Below are 22,898 nucleotides of genomic sequence, written 5' to 3' on the forward strand. Positions count from 1 at the left end.
TTATGAATTGGGCAACAAGTTATCCTAACATCAAATCTCTAGGTTCAAAGTGGCCTTGTGAATGGATCGCTCAAAAAAATCAAGTGTATTGTTTATAATGGTGATCTGAGGCCACCTAAACCACCAACCTATGTTATCATGCACTTCAACAATTATATTGGCCATGCATGTGACCTACATAACCCCCAAAACATCCCTTTCATGCCTATAAAATAGGGCAATCGCACATAGCTTCCACTGAAAATGGCATGGGCTATAACAATCCATAAATCACAGGGCCTCACATTGGCAACAAGTACAATTGATATTGGCAATCATGAAATCCAAGGTTTGACATTTACAATGATTTTCAAAGTTAAGGGCATTGATAGGTTGTGCATAGATCCACTATTCACTTTTGAAAGATATTATAGGATGCAAAACAATACTTTTACTATCCTTAGAAAGAAATAGGAAGCTCGGTTGCGGATGCTCTTGCCCACCATTGTCTAGGTGCATGCCTCTACTCTTCTAGCCTTCAAATGATCACTACTTTCATTGTATTTACTTACTATTGTGGTATTCACACAATTTGTCAGGCTCCTATGCTTTACAGTTCATTACCATCAACCTCTACTAGCAATTTTCCTCCTTTCATGTCCTAAAAAATAGGTTCGTTCCTTCCCTTTTCGTAATAATTGTCCTCAAATATGTCAATTTCATGCTCGATAATCTTTCCACCAAAAAAATTTATCTCATGTTTGTATATATATATATATTTGATGTCTTTCACAACTACAACAAATAGTTAATTATTATCTTCTATCAATCCACTCTAAAAAAAGTGGCTTGCTTCTAATTGTAGCTCTAGCAAATAACAAATTCCATCAGAATTACTCACCTTATTTGGATCCTAGGTGTTGTTTCCCAAGCATGTTCTTCGAATACCAGCTCGGTTGATGCTCTTTCTTTATGTATTCAATTCCAGATAATTTTTCTTTGTTATACACTAACTCCTTCTATTGGCAAATTTACCATTTTGTATCTATATTGCAGATCCAACTCTCCAAAAGACCACTTCAGGTAAGCATTGCCATAGAAAGTTCTTTTAATAGATCAATTCCTCTTTTCATTAAAATTTAATTATGCCCCAAGATATATATTTTCTCTATGGATACTCCATACAATCATATTCTAATTATAATTTTATATTGTGACACCTCTAGAATCACAACATCATCAATGATAGAATTTGGTGTGCTTGCCTCTATTCATAGTTGACCCATCACACTAGAAAATCCACTACATCGACAACATACAAAAAAGTTAAAAATTGCAATGTTGCACTGGTCATATTTACTGGACTTTGTGGACATTTCACACATATATCTATTGTAATTATTAATATTGTTTACCACCAACAATTTTTTTTGCACATTTCCATTGTTGTCATCTTTGGTTCTATTATTACGATCGAATCATTCTTGAATGATATAAAAAAAGCAAGTCAACTGTGCACCAATGCCACTTTGGTTAAAGTTTGTTCCTTCCAATTACATATAGCTTCTATGTACAATAATTAATTATTTTTTGGTCAATACTGATACTTGTTTTTTGCATGTTCTTTACTTGTCTCGATAAAAAAACAACATAATCTGCATACAATGGGATGACCATACCAATGCTAATTTTGCTTTGTTCTTCACAAACAAAGAAAATGTAACCCCTTGCCATGCTTCTTCACACACAAAGGTAAAAGCTTGTTTTTTAAAGCCAATGGTATTATTTTTTATTTTCAATTTTAAAATTTATATTCTTCTTCTAACCTATTTTTTTAGCACGTGTTCTATGCAGATGTTCATATCCTGCATATATTATAAACTAATGGATCAAGTATATAACAACATATTGCCTATAGCTAAGGTACAACCACCCCCGTTGATACACTCCTTGAGCATTGTTGCACACCAAATTGTCAACCATAACTTTTATTGCTATTTAAAAAAAAAAAAAAAAGATACAACTTGAACTCTATCATATTGAACTCCCGTCCACTTTTATAAGATCTACCTTACATAAAACTATAAGTTCATTCCCTAGTTGTTGTTTTTCAATTGCTAATATTCCATCTCCCAATATTTAGCACTTTCCACTATACAATGTAGTTTACATTCTCGAACAATAACAAATAATTTTTTTACTTTGTTCAGATGTTACTAGTTACAACTTGAATCTTGAATAGAACTACCAGCCTCTAAATGTGGTTGAATTGTTGTTGCTTTCCATAAGACATAGATCAACCAACATGAACCTCATACAAAGGTAAAATAGTTATTATATCTGCATAGCTTGTTCACATTCTTTTTTTATATGGTTTAAAATTTGACGGGTTCTTTGCTTTCAGGGCACTTGCCCACTACAACCATGCATTGCATTGTTTGAATCTCACATATACAACGTTTGCATTGTATGCTGCCTGCAACCAAGGTATGACAAATTTCAGTCATTACATTCTGCAGAGTCAATTCATTACTAACGTTCACGTATTTTTTATTTTATGTAACTTTTTTTCCAACTAACTGCTTATACAAGTTGTTAATATGTGGTCTTTTTCCTCTACTTTAATGATGTAGGAGTGCTTTTCCACACACTTTACACATCATCTTTCACAACCATTTCACAGTGACCCCACCTATTGTAAGTATTGTGTAATTTAACATTTCTGCAATGTTATTTTTTTTGCTATTACTAATCTACATATACCATCTACATTAATTTATTTTTCTCTTCATTATGTCCATGTGCGGGCAACCAACTGCTTTGGTATAACTACCAACTGTTATCACATTCATTATCTCTTGCACCTTTATTTCTATTTCTTTCAATGGTACACTCTAACTTCACCTCCTATGTTGTACTTAGCCTATTTTCCCTTCTATGTCATCAAAACCAATGCTTCCACTATATTCCTCCAATGGCAGACAACATCGATTTCATGTCTCTCCGAAATAACTCATACATTGCTTGTTTTGGATCACAACAATAAATTGTTTAAATCCAATGTAGCCTCCAGATATTGTGCAACCCTTTCAAATCATTGCATTGTACACATTCACTCACCATTCCAAATTATTCCTTCCCAACAATTTGTTTATACATACCATTTTTATTTCCTTTCCACTCACTGTCTTCTGCGGTTTGATTGTTGACATAGGCTTTTTCGCGAATTACACACAACATTACTTCTCAATCTTCCATGGATTTTCAGCCTTGCTGATGAAACACACAAAAAATTGTGACTTTCTTCGTTCATTAAGTTCTATACTTTTCATTTGTTGCATATTCTATTTCCTTTTATTTCTAACACTCTTTCTAATGTCCATATACATGAAATCAATTGTTGTCTTGTTCCAACCAAATGTTATGGTGATCCTGTTGGAATCCAAGAACACTAAGAAGGGGGGGGGGGTGTGAATCAATGTTATGCCGGAATGTTCAATTTTAACCTTATTATAACATGCATTCACCAACTAGTAAAATATAAAATTGAAAGCAACAAAGCAATCAATGAACCAATCACATAAATGAACACCATAACACACAGAGTTTTACATGGAAAACCACGGTGAGATTTGTGACCCACAATATCAATCCACTGGCCATATGAATAGATGTTACATAATATGGGGGCTTGCACATGCAGGAAGGCTTACCACCTAGAGCACACTGCTCAACACAAGGGAGTCTCACTGACTACAATCACTTTGAATAATGAAACTTACAACTAAACTCATTTAATGCATCTGTTATGCTTGATCAAGTTCTGGTTCAAGCTCTGACTGTTCCAATTTTGAAACCCTAAACCCTTACTGGAATAACCTTCACTCTGTGAGCGCATCCAAAATCATCTACAAATCATTACAAAATATTGATATCTTACACAAATGACCTCATTTACATGATCTTCGCATTACTGGTCTAATATAACAACATCATCTATCAAAATGATCTAATAACTTACCTATATACCCTTACAGTCCTTCATGACTCATGTCATCTTACATAGATAATATAAAATGATTATACATGTCGGCTCATTACATATATACATAAATAACAAAATGAATTTCTGATTGTTGGATCTCCCAATGATGTCGGCCTCCTATACCGGTACCCATAGAATCCTTCCTACCGGTGAAGATACCTGCCGGTGCCGGTGAAGTGTCTGTTGGTGAAATGTCTGTCGGGGAAGTACCAAACCAAAGAATGAAGCCAGAAACATGTTGCCATCAATGACAACATATAAAACTAATAAAATGAGTGTCAATTGCCAATAGATCCACATTTCTTCCACACTTGTTTCTTGCATACTTATTGTAATTACTCTTATTGGTAAGTTCTACTTTCTTAGAATTTGTAAAATCAAAGCTTTTGTTTTCCTCTTTCCAGACAAAATAAATACTTAAATTTTTCCTCTACATACACAGGCAGCAACAATTTTACACCTCTGCTAAAGAGACATTCATCGAGGGTAGCCTGAAGTTCGTTGCAATTGATGTTCTTCAAAACAAAATTCCCATGTCTTATGCAATCGAAAATGACTATAACAGACTATTTCAGTTATATAATTGTACATAAATTGAAAAATAACAGAAAAAACATAACTCTTTTCTAAAGATCTTTACATTTGAAATGTTATTTATGTATCAATTCTATAAATAGATTTCAAAATTCTCATTTTTCCACAAATTCCCTTTCCCTTTTTAGCTTTTTGTCTGTAAAAAAAATCATCCAACAATAATGAATATATATGGATCATTTTCCCATATTGTTGTTCCAATTTTTCTTTGTCATACATTAAATGTATTTTACTTGGACATTTCAAGAGCTGCACTATATACATAGCTTGTTCATATAATGAGCTGAACCATACACAATGTTGTTTCATAACCACAATTGACTGCTTCAATTGTATAAATCACATTTAATCAATTTGATTATACTTCTTTTAATTCACTTATAATTCACAAAAAAAATACTTTGAATGGTACATATTGATGTCTTTATACCATTTATTTAAAATTCAAACAAATTCATCTAACAATTCAAATATTCATTGTACACTCGATTTTCTAACAAACAACACAAATTATCATTCTCTTTACTCACATTATAAGTTCCACACAACTAACTCATACAAACAACACATATTATAATTGATTTCCACACATACAAATAACTCATATTTGTGTTTTATTTGCAAATCTTGCTAATTTTACTTGAAATAAAAATAAATCCAACTAAATAAATTGAAACCCTAAAGGTTCTTCTAATTCACTCCTGACATTGCCTTTGCAAGTGGCAAAATATCAAACATATATCCATGCCTTGTTCCAACAAGCATAACAAATCAAAGTTTGCATACATTCCCAAACCAAACACATCCTTCATTTACTATAACCTCATCATTCATGTGGCCATTTTTCTACGCTACACACATAACTAGCTTATTTTCCATGTCAGATCCTTGGAAACCCCAATAACAAGCAAAATTATGCCTCCTCCTTTTTTGGTTTATACCCTTCCTTCTGTTGGTTAACAGATTTGTCCCTTTCTTCATATTATAATGTTTGCTTTCTTTGAATAATCATATGACTCTTGTACACCCCTTTATGAAAGGAAACAAATAAACCAATAGTTGGATGAATCAATTAAAAATCAATCATCTGCATTAGAGGGTAGCTCCTCGTATGATTTGCAATGAATTTTGTGCAGAAAACTTTGAAATGAAGATACTTTTAACCAGAAAACGTGGAATGGCTTTAGCATTCATCTATCAACACAAATGAATGCTTTTAGAATAAAACGGGAAGAAGATTCTGAAGATCAAATAAGAGCTCACAGACTCTGATTTTCACACATGTTCACATAAATTCATAGCAAAAGCAAATGCATAGCAGTATTAACTCTGATCGATTCTCTCTCATGCCTCACAGGACAAGGGGAATCAACACAACTCAATCCACAATGAATTTACTTACAAATAATGGTAACAATGAATTCAGAAAACATAGGAATAACTGATAACAAAATGATATCCTGCACATTAGCTGATTTCTCAAGAAAGATAACCAATCCTTAAACACACAAATTCAAAGGCTGCACACCATAACATTTCATTACTAAACTAGTCGTTCCAGATTTAAGAAATTCACAGAAAAACAAATATTGTTTGTTCTTAGAAAAATCAAAAAAATTTCGGACCTTAACATAAACTAACTTCCTAGCTCAAATAGCCTCCAGGCTCATAGTTTGTTACATAATCATTAAAACTTTACTTTAACTAGAGGTTAAAGAAACTATTTGCTAAAAACAAGAGAAACTAAAATAATAGCCACAGAAAGGCTGACAGCTCATCCTCTAATTAATCATGACTCCACCATAGCAGGGGAAGCTACTGGTCTATCTTGCTTTGCCGCAGAACTGCTCACACCATGCCACTCTAAATGTGTCACCGAGAAGTTCAGGATGACCTGAAAGTAAGGGAGTCCAATGTGCTAGATTTGTTGCTTCCAAACCTCCTTGTCCATATTCACTTGTGTCACCCTTGTCTTGTGTGCTTCCAGATGATCGGAATAGACCGTGAGCATTGACTTAATCCTGGCTACTTTTGAGAAGTTCTCCATAGTCAAGGACTTTGTCTTTTGAATGAGTTGTATCCTTTCTTGGAAGATTTTTGTCATCTCTGTGGCAGATTCGATTGTCTAGGCATCATCTTTCATAAGCTAGATGTCAATGCATTTGAGATCCTTTTGCATTGTATCAATTAAATCTGTCAATCCTTTTAGCGGTTTAGTGGATTCTTCGTGGCCCTGTTTGATAATTTAATTACGCCACTCCACATTTTTCCTTGACACATATAATACATTATCATCCAGGATTTCCACAGGTTTTTCAGCCAAGAACTTCATCACTCCATATTTTTGTATATCATTCATCTATGCAAGAACTGCCACCCATTTGGCCCTTTCTTTCTCCCAAGCAATGACCTCTAATTCCAATTCTTTGCTCATAGTCACATCATCCTCATATACTTTCACCAAACTGAAAATATAGTCTGAACCTTGCTGAATTATAAGATCCAACCATTTATTGAACATCTTCGCAACCATTCTGTTTCTTTGGACTTGATCCAACATCTTTTGATTTGTTGGAGATTTGGGATCAAATGATACTGCCATCTGTGACAAGGGTTGAGGATTTGGATGATGAATGGCATTGACGTACTCAACCATTTGAGTGATGATTTGCTTCAACTCCCTTTTATCCTTCTCATCCTTCCATGTTCTAGAAATCATTCTCTTTGTGGAAGACTCCAAATGTTTAACATCAACGACTCACAAAGCAACCTCCAGATCAATCTTTTCAACTGTGAATTCATCCTTGGTAGCCTTGTCTGCATCTCTATCTAGAATAGGCTTGGCTATCTTGATCGTCCAATGACCTGTTGCTTGATCCACCTCAAGCATTGTCTGCGTCTTGAGTCTTTTCGGCTTAGATACCTTTCCAAGACACTTGTTGACCATGTCTTCAATATAAATTATAATTGGAACCACACTTCATTTCTTCCCAACAACAACTTCCAACCATCGTGGTGTGTTTGCAGGTTCTTTAGGTGGAGGAGTTGTCTGAGTATCAGGTGAATTGACAATAACCAGAGTATTCATGAGGTCCAATTCACTCTTTGTTTCTTTACCTATGTCCATTTCTTGCACTGCAGGCTCACCTAAATCTTGTTGATCCATTATTGCTTCTACCTCTTCACTAGGATCCAGGTCCACAACAATCTGGCTCAATGTTGGCTTTTTACACTTTTTTCTTGCTCCTTGACTGAGTTACTCGAACTGTTGTAGAACCTAATGGTGCCTTGTTTGATCTCCTAGGTTGGATTTTTTCAACACTTGGCTTTGAACCACCTGCAACATCAACAATTTCATTAGTGGAAGAAATAGGAAGTTGAGTCACAGTATGTGAATCAACTCTTAGTTCATGGGAGAATATGAGCGATCCTTTCTTAAATTTTTTGGTCTCTCAACCACTTCTCATTTCTCCTAACAACATTGAAAGTTTTAGCTTGAACAATATCATTTTCCTTTTTATTCTAATCAATCTAGGGATTGACTTTCCTTGAACTTACTTGTTGAATTCAGGATCCAAAATATCTTCCCCTATTTCCTCCTGAACTCTGAATACATTAATAGGAAGCTTCATGGTGACTATCTACTGCAAAGTAAATCTTGACCACAGTCTCCTTCTTACCTCATATCCATCACTGCAATTCTCCCAATAATCTTCCAACTGGGGCTCATGATGGAAATGGTCATCCACATTTAGATTTTCCATGATGTAACCTCTACTATCAAACCTACGTCTAGCAACATAGGGCTGCAAGTTCATTCTCTTAAATTCCAATTCCAAATTTAAAGCATTAGATACTAACTTATAGCTGTAGTATCCAATTTCAATAGGAAAGGCAACTCCAAATTCGCCTTTTGCCCCCAACCTTTTATCAATATGAGCTAGTTGCCTGCTCACCTCTATAAGTACTGTAGACACCTAAAAATGGTCAACGCTTGCGGAATCATACTTTAACATTTGCGCATTGCCTCATTTTAGGTTTTTGCGTCGCATTAACATTTCTCCTATGTTACGCACTTGGTCTTTATCATTTGTGAGCATCGAGTCCTTCTTCTACATTTTTCAGTTGTCTCGCTTTCGAATTAGGTCTTGTTGATAACCAATTTTCAGTCATGATTTTGGTCGATCCTTATCAACTTGTCAATCTTGTCATTTTGCAATCGATTTGTCATCGATCGTCGTCCTTCTCAATCATGTCAATTTGGATCAATTTGTCATTGTTCCTCGACGCATTTATCAATCAAATCATTTATCAATTCAGAATCATGATCAAATTGAATCGACGTCAATTATCCTTTGTCAAGACCTAATTGTCATTCTTGCATTTTTTAATTCATCTTCTAAGGTTTCATGATTTAATCATTTAACCTTGTTTGTCATTCCTCTCTCTAGGATTAATAAATTATTTATTTATCCTAGGTATTCTTGTCACAATTAAATGTTTGTTTAATTGGCTAATTAATTCCCTATTTATGAATTAATTAATAAATGAAAAATTATTAATTAATTCACTAAATTTCCTATTTTCTATTTTTCTAATTTTCCTAATTTCATCTATTTTTCTATTCCCTCCTATTTCATCTCCTAATTCCATGGGAATGACATTTCAATTTGTCATAATTTGTCATAATTGACAATCAATCAATTTTGACATAGAAGTTTGTCATAATTTGTCATAAATTATCAATCAACAAATTTTGCATAGAAAGTGCATAATTTGTCATAATGTGTCATAATTGACACAATTGATTTGCAATTTCCATTTGAATTGAATCATGCTAATCTTGTCTTTTCTCCAATTTCTCTATAAATTGGATGAATTTCTTCAATCAAACCCCTTGATTCTTGGCCCCTAATCAGATTATCGAATTTCTAATCAATCACATTTTGAGTACTCTTGATCAATAATCTTGTCTACTTGCTTTCAATTATGTGTGTGCACTTGTAGGTGAGATCCACAACCAAACTATTTGAAGAGGAAAGAAGAACAATGGAGCCACATGAAGGAAGCATTTGGATTTACCTCTGGTTTGCATAATCTTTTTGAATGTTTTATCTTTATGTCTCTATTGGATGCAATTAGGATAGGTCATTGCAATTGTGCTTTCGTGATTGAGCTAATGATTAGTATCTTTATCTTGTTTTGTGATGATTTCCTATTTCCTACCTCACAAGTACATAGCTATCGAAGGCATACCTTGGTAGCTTGAATGGTTCGCCCTAGAAACCACCTACCCGAAGATAGGTGAACCTGGGAAATTGAATGAAGAAGTTGTCGTATATACTTATTAACTCCATTGCTTCAACTGACATCCTCTTGTTCACATCACCCTGAAGTTCAAAAGCAAGTCTCCCTACGAAGACACCATTCCATCTGGGAATATGTTCTACATGTCTCTGCTGCTATAACAAAGGGTAGTAATCATACACCTTCATGCCATCCAGCCATGGTTTATTGAACAAACCAGGCCAATATCTGGTACAAGCTAGTATGTAGAAAAGATAAGAGGACGTATAAAAACTAGACATACCCACAAAGTTACTCAAACCTTCATGGAGTCTCTTTGCAATAACCTAGGCCCAATCAAGATATTTATCACCAGATAACAACACCTGAATGTAAAAATACATCCAATCTTCCCAGTAAAAGGAGTGTGAGTTCCCTTTTAGCCTATTTAGTAGTATAACAATGTCTCGCACTTCTGTGATGAAGTGCTCTCTAGTCAGGGGCTTTGGCAGTCGTGACCCTCCTTTTTGAACTCTTAGGAGCTAGTTTCTTGCAATTACACTCCTATACATACTCTTTTTTTCTGAGAAGAAGGCGTATGAGGTCCCAATAGACCAATCCTCATATGATTCCTTGTGTGGGATTCCCATCGTTGCCATTACTATTTCCCTATTGATACCAACTAGCAGCTCACCATTATTGGTTCTTATGCATCTATTCTCTGCATCATACCTATTCATGCAGGCTATCACCAAATCTGGACATAGTGCGGTAGGTGGAAATGCAGCGGCTTCAACGAGACCACTTCTCACTATTTTCTCTATCATTGAACCAGCTTGAGGGTTCTTGGTTCTTTCTAGGAAATCCTCTAGATTGGCGTGAGCCAAGGAAGTATCATCTAGCTCTTGTAATATGCTCACTAAACATGAAGTCTGACCAAGCTTCGATAATACTAGCCTCATACTGCTTATCTATACTTTTAATCAAGCAATTCTAAAACATGGTAGAATTCTACTCCAACAAGCTAATTATTTTCTTCCTATACTGATAAATCCTCAAAACTAAAGAAATACAACATAGGGGAATCGTCTAAACTTACCTGTTACCACCATGAATCTGGAAACCTTCTCAGGAAAGTAGAGTTGTATTTACCTTCGACGCCTCCAATTTGCTCAATTATAGCAGCTACAACCCTTACAAATTATGGAAATGAATTCATATATCCCCTTTAAACAGACGGGAAAATACTAAAAAAACCACACATGCTTCATAATGATTCACTTAAGTGTGTGAAGTAATAGTGAAATGACCGAAAATCCGACACCTTCTTAATTGCCCATCACTTCCGCACAAATAGTTAATGTTCTCAAGATTACTTTCCAAATTTAGAATTTTAAATAGTTAGATGTCGAGAATATTCCTTCTTGCCATGCCACTTTTAGTATTAACAAAGTCTTAGAATCAGCTTGAAGTGAACCTTATGAACCTTGAACCATCTTACAAAGAGTTCAAGGGTTCAAGTTCATCTGAGAATAACAACAATAAACTAGCGGCTCAAAATAATACCAGGAACGAGCAAGAACTTTGAACCTTTGAATCGTTGAACCGAAAAGACAATTGGTTCAATAGGTTCAAGTTCAAAGCCAACTTAAAACATATTGGCACCCTCTCGTTTAGCAACATTACATAGCCAAGACTCACAAAAAGATGTTTTGAACCTTGAACCAAAAAGGTTCACGGTTTCAAACTTCATAATGCATCACAATAATGTGCTTGCTTTAGTGGAGATAAAGGCCACTAAAGACATTTTCCTAAAATGCGCCTTGAACCTTGAACCTATTGAACTGTTTTTAAAAGTTCAACAACTTTGGTTCAAAACGAAAAGGTACAAAAGACCCGAAATAAATAAAGACACCATAAGGCAATCCGCAAGCTTGAACATTCTAAATGAAAAATTGTGGGGGGGGGATAACACCTTCAAATCACTTCGATTAAGTCCAACACTATAGCAAATCAAATATCACAAAATAACACTACAACAAATTTCCAACCAATTCACACTCCACACCAAATACTTTTCTCTAAACATAATGCAATATATAAAAAAACACAACCCAATCAACTTTGTCCCTCTTGACTATCTTCAAATTAAAGTTCCCTTAAAAACAAGCAAACCTTCACTATTTTCATAGGATTCTTCATCAACTTCCAATGCCTTTGAATAATTTCACCATCTACGAATACAACATTGTCCCACATTCTATCTTTACTTATCAACCTTTATTATTGCTTTTTTTATAACTTGCATATAGACATACAATTCTCCTACAAACCACACATTACAAAAAAAAACTACACCTCCTAGATATTGTGAAAAAAAAACTAGAAAAACACTAAATTGTTAAAGCCATTTAATATACCATTTTCAATACAACACAAAAAAAAACCAAAAAATGAATTTGCCCCCCCAAAAAAACAATATCCTGCCATACAGAGTTACCTTCACAAAAAAACATAGATAGGGAAGAGGAGCTATAACATGTGCACCCTAACTTCAGGGATCCATGTATGCCACATCGACCCAGAGACCAACTTTGACCACTGGCCATGTGGACTGTTGAGTTGGCTACCCCAAATCAAAATCTTACGTGTTGACTCGACATAATTCCATGTGTGCTATATTCATTCGTCGGAGTGGTCCAAATTATTCCACTTCAGTGCATCAACCAGAACATGGTTGGGCCCACACCGTTAACCATTTGATTTTTTTGTCAGTTTCGAACGGGGTTATTATGTGGCATTCACGTACATGCCCACCCAATCTACCAAATCCTCAGTCCAAAGTTATTGCTGCCACCTTCAAACTTTCCTTGCAGTGGCATTAACTACACATCACCTCACCTTTCATGCAGCTCGATCCTCCCATGTTTCAACCACAACAACATTCAATATGCTTGGCTCCAAGCATTTCGAGCGAGCCAAAGTTGGTATGTTTGTCGCGCTCTTTCTAGTCCTTGCTCTCATTCGCTCCACATCTTGCTCGTGATGGCATTGAACATATTCAAATGGCATCAGAACGTGCACACCTTCATGCAAGTACACGGAAGCCTTTCTCACTGCATTACCTAGTTTTCTTTTTCTTTTTTGGGGGTTTGGTTTTTGGTTCTTTTGCTTTCTACTTCCATTTTTTGTGGTGTTTGTAGGTATGGTGGGCGAGGACGATGGGATACCATCGACATGGGCCTCGAAGCCATCATCCCCATTCGACCTAGGTGAGGTTTTGTCCTACCAATTCCATTTTGTCTGTTTTTTTGTTTTCCTTTCCTCTTGTACGATTTTTTGACACCATTTTTATGTCCTCCATTCTTTCGTTTGTGTGTCCAACAAAGTTTGTGCAAGTCTTTGTGTTTATGAACACTAAATAATGTGTTCATGAACACAAATACATGTAAATAGGGAATCATAATCCTCTGTTCAAGCTCTACTGTAATTTTAATAGTGACTTCTCAATACAAATTGTTTTCATTTCGTGCATCACTGTTAATATTGGTGGCCTGTTTTTTATTTCGAGCATCACATTGCTAAAAAATGGTTATAAATTTCGATTTCAAGCATCACTGTTATTGGGTTTTAAATTTCACCATTAATGTTTGAGGGTTTGAATGGTTTTAAACCCTCTGAATGGTTGAGGGTTTCAGATTCACTCTGCATATGGTATAATTTTTTTTGTGGATGTGTATGGGTTTCATATTTTGATTTCTTGGTTTACATGTCGACCATCACATTGCTTTAAAGGTTTAAGGGTATTCAATCTCACTTGCATTGTTTGACGATTTAAAGGATTCAATGGTTTCAAACCCTTTCAATGTAACTAGTTGAGGGTTTCTTTTTCGCTCTACCTATAGCTTTTTTACACTGTTGATCTTTAATGGTTTCCACATCCACAATTTATCTGCACACATTGTTTAAATTGGACTGTTCATTTAGGGTTTTCTTGTTCCCATCCTCACATTTAAACATAAACCCCACTACTACTTTTGAGGTTTCAAATTCAATGTATTCTTGTTCCCATACTACTTTCAGGGTTTCAAATTCAATGTTTTTTGTAAATGTATAATGGTTCACAACATTTGCTTCATATTTTGGTTTCTTGATTTCCTTTTCGACTATCACAATGCTTTAATGGTTTAAGGGTATTCAATTTCACCTGCATATTTTGAGGGTTTAAAGGGTTCAATGGTTTCAAACCCTTTCAATGTAACTGGTTGAGGGTTTCTTTTTCACTCTTCCTATAGTTTTTTAACATTGTTCATGTTTAATGGTTTCCATATCCACAATATATCTGCACACATCATTTAAATTGGATTGTTCATTTAGGGCTTTCTTGTTCCCATCCTTGCATTTAAATATAAACCCCACCATGTAGAAGGCTTTCGAGGTTTCAAATGCAAAACATTTTGTAAATGTATAATGGTTCATAATTTCACCCTCCTATTCATACATTCTTCGTTTCCATTTCGAGCATCACATTGCATTTGTAAATTTATAATGGTATTCAATTTCGCTTGCATTGTTTGAGGGTTTAAAGGGTTTAATGGTTTTAAACCCTTTCAATGTAACTTGTTTAGATTCATTGTATGTACTTATTTGTTTCTATGCATAATTTTTATGTCATTATTACAAATGTAGGTGTGTTTTGAATCACGGTTTTATGCACAATTTTCAATTGAAGAGTTTCGGTGTATATACATGTAGGTGTATATATAATACTTGGTTTCATTGTTGAACTTGTTCCTTTCTTTAATGCTTGATTAGATTACAATATTGATTCGGTGTTTGATTACATGTTTCAAATTCCTTGGTGAATGCTTGAAGAATTAGTGTTAGAGGGATCGTGAATTTTAAATTTAAAGGCACTATACAAGTTTATGTGAATTTGTATATACAGATGTGTAAATAAGACATACATTTATGTAAATAAACATATATGTATAAATATATATACCCCAAATACAAATATGTATATACAATTAAATGTAAAGAGAAGTATGTACTTATGTATGCACATACATGTATGTAAATAAGCTCCTATATGTACACATGTTCATATATGTATATTCATACATGTGAGTACACACACACACACACACACACACACACACACACACACACACACACACACACACACACACACACACACACACACACACACACACACACACACACACACACACACACACACGTATGTATTCATACATGTGAGTATGTGTGTGTGTATTTTATATATGCATATAACATATATACACCCAATATTGATATGAGGTAGCCAACTTAGTTGTCTACCTGGCCAACGGTCAAATGTGGTAGCCACGTGGACCCCGAAGGTAGGGTGCGCACGTTCTGGCTCCTCTCCCCTACAGGAATGGAAAGTAGTGTTTTCACATGGGTATTAATTGTGTATGCATGAGAATTGCAAAGGGACACTATTAATTACTTCATTAATGACAAGATCGAGTGATGGAATAATAATCTAATAAATGATAAGTATTACAAAGTACTTTGTAGATTATAATGCGTATGACAATTAATATGCCATCCGGTAGTGGGATGAGGTGGCATTTGGAAAAATGAAATAGGAAGTGTGCATTGAGTTGGAAGAGATACGATATAATTTGGATGCTGCCATATGAGCAAAAGCAATAAAGTTTCCATTAAATAATTGTGTCGGTAGAGTTTAAAGGAGTGAAGAAGGCATTTCATGAATAGTTTTGGCAGGTTTCTTCTTCTATGTAGTGGACGGGTGGCTGTTGGGCAGTTGCAGAAAAAATGGAAGCCACATTCACCCTTTACACAATGAAGCAACCATTGGCTTTTGTGGGCAACATATCCGAGAAAAGGTTGAAATCCATATTCAAGTACAATGATGAGGAATTTGTGATTGCTTTGAAGATGTTTCTTGGGGATTTCTTCATGAAAACATGACACAGGTACCACACAAATGTGGATATCGTTAGCATGGTGTCTACATGGGCGCTGGAGATTGGGAAGAGCTTGGACAAGGTAGACTGGTTGATGAAGGCATGCATGGGGTAGGAATGGCTTGATGACCTATAGGGTTTGCTCCGCACGATAATCCTAGGTATTGGTTTTGATCTTTAGAATGGGGCCAATGACGATAGAGTTAGTACCATCTTCTCCTTTATTAGATGGAAAGTTGGGGAGGATCGACACGCACGGAGGGTGGAAGCAGCCCTGGGGTGGACATTATTGGAGTTGTTTCTGCTTGAGAAAGAGTCAGAGGGAAGTGCAGTTACGGAGGGAGGTGAAGAGCATAGCCCACCCAATCCAACAAACAACATGCGAGACTCCCGGGTGAAGAATAATTGAAGGTTTTATTGATGATTTTTTGGTAAGCTTTGTAATAGTTTTTGTTTTAAAACTAAATGTAACAATTCATACAAAATCAATATAGTCAATGGACAAAATGAGACAGTAAAGGACTGTGAACATGTAGGGTAACAAGAATAATACCCCTGTCTTTTTGTTCAAGCTCCTCTGCTCAGTGTGCCTGTTCGGTCCTCTTCGATGCTTGCCTTGTCTTTCTCTTGTTGTAATGTGCATTGTGTCTTTGTCTGTGACTGCAATGAGATGAGACCTTGTGTTTTTTATACAAACAATTTTTACTTTTCCCCTTTTTAATGTACTGTTTCGAATTTGAAATTTGAATGTCCACTGAATTTGCAAAGGCAATTCATTTAAGCCTGATTTGATTGATTTTCTATGGAATATGGTGGCCTTAAATGATTTTTGCCGTGGTTGCAGGTGGGAGTAGCCGTGACATGACCATTAAGTGCGCGATGAAGAGACCACAAGGTGATTGCTTGAGTTGGATAGATTGGATGGAGGGTTGGTGACTGTGTCAAGGTTGTCACGTTTCATGGCACACACGTGGACATAAACGTTTGTTTAGGTACTATTTGATGGGTCAGTTTTGGGTCCACATGTGCGCCAGTGGCAATATGAAGTTGTTATTTATGTTCATAATGTTAGCGTCGGAGTCTGTAAACCTGACATATTTTCCTTCTTAATGGTTTTATAAAGACACTTATTTTTTGTTATTTGGGGCCACTTTTTGGCACAGTGGCTTGTGGACATGGCCAGACTCGGTGACACATAATAAATCTATATTTAAATATAATGGATACGGTTTGTTACTAGTAATTGTTATGTTTGTATGTGGAAGTTTATTGATTCAATTATGTGTATATTTTCAAGTTGAGATGCGTATGTTTTGGTAGGTTAGGCGGTCAATTGTGGGACCTAGACAACACACAAACTATATCACGTTCTAGACCCCGCGCATATTCTGGCTCCTCTCCCCTATTTTCAAAAAACAAATAAAACACTGCTTATACAAATACAAAAAAAAATCCTCTTACACGACAACATGACCATACAACATCCTCACACATGTACACTAATAGCATTTTACATAGATGCTAACTAAAACTATCAAAACCAAAAAAAATAAAATTACTCCCACCTCATTTTATAACCTTGGCTATCGGCTTTTGTTGCATGCAAACTGCTACTATATATGGTGTTTAATTAAAATATAATATAAAAATGATCCAAAGAAACCCCGTAGCGTGCTGGCATTATAGTATGAGACGTGCTGCTTCCACTGTTCAGTGAAATTTGATGGTCGACCGGGAACCTCCTATTTGACGAATTTTTAAAAAAAATCGGCGATTCTTCTATCCTCAACTTTTGAATTTTTTAATCAGGCACCGCAAAAATTCTGCAGTTTTAGAAAACAAACAAAGTCGTACGACCATCAAATTTAATCCACAAATGCTGCACACACCATAACTCGTACGATAACGACTGACCTTTCGGAAACAAAGGCAAAGTTCTCCGCTAGCATCAGAGATCGGAAAATTCTGAGAGCATGACTCCTGTAAAATTTTCTTAATGGCTATTGCATCATTTGATTCTCATTTTCTTTTCGTGTTCAAACGGAATCTGATGGTATTCAGATAAACCCCGATGGTTCAGGGAAGAGAAGTTAATTATAGATTTATTAAGTCTACAATTTTGATGCACTAATTTATTCATTCTATTTTCAGAGATGGTTTAGAAAAAAAGCAAAACAATACCTGTTGTTTTAGTGCTGCTTTTGAGCTATTTATATACTGGCGAATGCCTTTTCTATCTTTAGAAAATCAAAGGGGGCCCATACAGGCTATTGGGATAGTCTGCTCATATCAGGGGACCGTCATTTGTAAAGAGGCTAGAAAACCCATTATTGTTTTGTCATAGTTTTCCAGCCATGCGTCGTTTCAGCCTGCGGCATGCCGTGGCCATTGCGGCAGCAGGATCAGTGGGCATTATAAGTGTTTACAGTGGTAGCGCATTGGGTAGGGAAAAAGATGGGCTGGAAGGTGTACAGAGGAGAATTCAGCTGAGCGAGGGGATTGTCCCTTGCAGAGAAGTGCAAGAATCTGCGCTAAAAGGAAGCAGTCCCAGCAGCCCTTTGGATGTTCTTGTGATTGGAGGGGGGGCAACTGGCTGTGGTGTGGCTTTGGATGCTGCAACTAGGGGTCTGCGTGTGGGACTCGTTGAAAGAGATGACTTTTCTTCTGGGACTTCGTCCCGCTCTACCAAGCTTGTTCATGGAGGTCAGCATCTTTCTCCTTTTCATTACATGTTTGAAATAAATTGGAAGCATATGCCTTTTCAATTGAAAAATTGAATTGGCATGCCATGTGGTTACAATTCTTTTCTGTAGTTTTTTATGGTGTGTGAGCCTCTTCAGGGAATTATAAAATTAATTTTTTTGCTTGTTGAGTATAAAATTTGGATGAATGTGCGTTTCAGGTATACATTTTGAATTGGTTTTGCCTGTTGATTATAAAATTTAGATGAGTTAAAAGGCGGTTTCTAAAATCTTGACTCAATATTGCCTTTTGAGATTAAAATTTAGGTCACTTCCATCCAAAGGAGAAACCAATTTGCCACTTGGTCTGTAAGGTTCCTCTCGGGGAAGCCCGAAAGGATAATTTCTGTTTATCTTATAATGTTCAAACTTTGTGTTCCTGGGTTTGTACCTCATGACGAAACTCAGTATTGAACTCCAACTTAATAGTCTGCTTACACTTGGAGAATGCGTTGTGGCAATTGTCTGTTTTTGTTACTTATATTAAGAGAAAGTCTGATAATTTTGATAATATTTATGAAGTTTCAAATCATTTGGGTCCAACTATCCAATGTTATGATTATTTTTTGTTTTTTTGTTATTTACGCGAAATTTATATAAGCAAACAAATCAATAATCTCATGGTGTAGAGTTGCCTGCATGCATTGACGTTGCCTTGTTTTTGGGATTAGTTGTCAAAATTAAGAAGGTGATGGAGGCAAATTCTCATGTTGTTTTTAGCTATTTTGTAGGGATTTTTTAAAAAAAATTTTGAGTCCCACACCTTGTACAATTGTGCGCTAAGGACCAACACATCCATTATAGGACTTACAATCCCATACATTATCCAATAAGTATCGACATTTTCACTATGGGACTAGAAACATAGGAATAGCATTCAACTGGACGTTTGTGTGCTTAGATGTCAGTTTGGGGATTCAAACCTGGGTCTCCACAATAGAATCCAATGGCTTAATCTTTTGAGTCCAACCCTTTTCACCATTTGCTAGAGACATTAAAACTTAGTTCTAATTAGTTTTAATTATTGTGGGCAAGTGTCTGGTTTGCCAAATTTTGCTAGGTTTTATTGCTTAGTTTTGGTGATCTTGCAAATTTTTTCCTTGGTAGAAATGGGTCAATGTCAGCTGGGATACATAACTGCCATAAAATGCAAAGATTGTTAGCTCTCATATGTAATGTACTGCATAAAGAAAAAAGAAGAAAGCTACTAACTGGCCGGGCCCCACGGTTCAAGGCTAGCAATATAGGAGGGACAAAAAGCATCTTGATTCCGGAGAGACTTGTCTTGGTGATCAAAGCCTAATACATATTAAACTGAATATTGAAGGTCTGATATTCTTTTGATGAGAATGAGGCTGCCGTTCAATTGCAATTTGTTGTTTTGTCACTTCTCACGAAGGAATTAATATATTTGATTGTGAACAAGGGAGTTAGTAGATTGTTCTTTAATGCTCCATGTCAGCTGATATTTTCAATCTGACTGTTTGTTTTCTTGGACGTGTGGTGTTGAGGTAGCAAGTGCTTTACTTTTCTAGTGATGACATGGAACAGGTGGTCTGATTCTTTTGCCAAGATAGTGCTACTGCTTTTAAGTTACTTTTAAAGTCAAGCCCCTGAAAGCAACTTGGTTGGTGACTTTCGAAGCTAGCTTATTTGCAAGATCTTTTCGATGTTTTGGGAATTTATTGCACACTTTTTTAAGATTCTTAGAAATTAGCCTTTTTTTATGTTGAGACCTCCCAAAGTCAGCTTCAACAAATTTCACTTGGTGGCTTCAGCTTTGGCTAGTTTAAAAATTGTCTTTTTGAAGCATTGGGATATTCTTATGTGACATTTGTTCAATTTTTGCCCATGATCGATAATTTTGGAATTTTGGCCCAAGAGCTATAGGTAGATCTGTGTGATTAGATCCCTTTTGAGTTAGATTTAGAATTTTCAATTCTTTCTTTAGGTGTTAGTAAAATTGCTCAAAAATAGTTAGTTAGTCTTCAATCTCTGAGATTTAGTGTATATTGATTCTTGTATATGCCTATCTGTAAGAACCTTAAAAGGCCCTCAACTGAGACAACTGACATTTAACTGAACCTGTTGCGTTTCAAGTGTGTTCTTTGCAAATTTGTAACAGCAAATATAATTTTGACAATCTTAAGCACAAAAAAACAACTATGGGTATTTGCTGGAAATCAATTTATTACTCAACAATACTGATCAAACCCTTATTACATCTGTTCATCATTTATTAATACTCAATACATAAACAAACAAAGCTAGAGAAGAACTGATAAATACCAGGACATTCTGTTAAAACCCTTATTTCCTTATTGCTGGTCATAGACAGATTTTTATGACAGCAAGCTATAATTTATTCCCAATTGACCCGAAACACTTGCATGTTAGCCCGATGGAGAGACATAGGCAAGGCGTCCCTTCTGCTATTTTTTTAATATTTTTCTGGTTCCTCCAATATGAAAATCGTAGCCCCTCTGGTGTTTGGTGCTACTTCCCAGGCAGCCGTACAGCCACTAATAGAAATCTCCCATGGATGCCTCTGTTTCCCTCTTGCTGCTGCAGCCTGATACTGGAGAAAAGACGGTGCCTCTCTGATTAATAAGCACAAACTTAGCTCCTGAATGAAACCAACTGGAAGAGCAAGATCAGCCGATATTTCACAACTTCTGATGCTGTTGCACAAGAATCCCACGTTTCTTGGTACCGATACCTCTGATCACTGCAAAAGATTTTTCTGCTGAAACCTGTTGACGTGTATTTTATACACAATCATACACAGAATAAAATACCTAAAGGCATCTTATCCTCTCTTGAGAAAATAGTCTCTAACTGCTGAAGATTCGCGTAAAGGATCAGTTAGGTAGACTCCAAGGTTCTTTTAGTGGGGTCTCCACGTGTGGACAAGCTTTTTTAGTGGTATGATGTGATTTGCTGTTTCCTCCAAGGGGTCTTACGCTTTCGAAGCTCGAAGATTTTACTAAACTAAAGGAACTTTCAAAAAAAAGCAAAAGAATAGGGTTTGAGAGGTCTAATCTAGCCTAACCCTATGAATGACTTAGCATGGACGAGATTTGGCAAGACTCAACCAACTTCAATTTTGCCATAAGATAACAACTCAATTGAAATTAGTGCGATCTTCTAAGGTAATATAATGGTATTCAATGCATCAAAGATCAAGGACACTACTACGAAGGTACATATCCAAGACACAATGATAATTGAAGATTAAGGACTCAAAGTGTTCTCCAGTCGACCACTCAAGGCGTTCCTACAATCAGCAAGAAGCTAGTGGTTTGGATTACGAATCCTACCAAATATCAAATCTCACACTTAGTCTTTCAAATTAACAAACTACTTCGATTGAGCACGATTCAAGTGTATCAAACAACCATGAAGATAACTCAAGAAATTTGCAACAAAACACCATAACTTCAATATTTTATTGATTTCCAAGTCATCATGTACAACAATTGCTTGAATTTCTCTCTTCAAGACTCAATCTTGCTACAAAATAAAGTTGCTTCTAACTCTAATCTCTCTTACATCAACTATTGACTATTATCTGACTATTACTCTATTATCTATTACCCAATGAAATGAAAAATGGGGGTATAAATAGCATCCCCAGTTACAATGAAAGGTCCAGATTGAAAATAAATCAACGGACAGGATCATGACACCTAAACCCTAATTAGGGTTTGTTACAAATGACCTCTTTTTTACTGAACAATATTAAATGCATAGCCAAATATTAAATTCGGCACAAAAACCTAGGAGGTATCAACCAATGAGAAATAAGATGTCATGTCATCTGTAAAAACCTTTCATCTAGAATCTTATTCCCTTTCCAATTCTCTTTCTTAGCATATGCAATGAATTTTGTCACGATTCCTTCGATTTCTGTGATTGGAATCTCGGGAAGATTCTTGATACTCTCTTCCAAGTGGATGACCTGATCGAATGCATCTAGAAGAGCTGCGTCCCAAGTAGATTCAAGTTCCTTCGTTCTATCAATCAGGAGCATGGTGGCAAACATCTGATCATACTGGTCATCTGTAACATCTGCGTCCTTGCGAAAGATGATCTTGATTCTATCCTCAAATTCTTGCATATCCACATCTGTCTCGACCTCGACCCTTCTGCCAAGAATGGTACGAAGTACCTCAAATACTCTGTCCTGGATCGGATTGATCACTTCCTCAACTTGACCACATCTAACACTGATGTCCTCGAAGAGAACACTCTTTATATGGAGTAAGGTTGACC

The 22,898-nt window shown here is 35.9% G+C and overlaps 1 protein-coding gene across 1 annotated transcript in view; it reads left to right on the forward strand.

The window, feature by feature from the left end:
* The first annotated feature begins 17,577 nt into the window (after nucleotides 1–17,577).
* The window catches only part of LOC131079542 (glycerol-3-phosphate dehydrogenase SDP6, mitochondrial), a 114,772-nt gene continuing 109,451 nt past the window's right edge, over nucleotides 17,578–22,898 (forward strand). The window contains exon 1 of the mRNA XM_058017519.1: nucleotides 17,578–18,585. Within this exon, the coding sequence (XP_057873502.1) occupies nucleotides 18,237–18,585 (349 nt within the window). The 5' untranslated portion in view covers nucleotides 17,578–18,236. The remainder of the gene's footprint in view (nucleotides 18,586–22,898) is intronic.

This window comes from Cryptomeria japonica, chromosome 8 (genome assembly GCF_030272615.1).
Source record: "Cryptomeria japonica chromosome 8, Sugi_1.0, whole genome shotgun sequence".
NCBI classification, from domain to species: domain Eukaryota; kingdom Viridiplantae; phylum Streptophyta; class Pinopsida; order Cupressales; family Cupressaceae; genus Cryptomeria; species Cryptomeria japonica.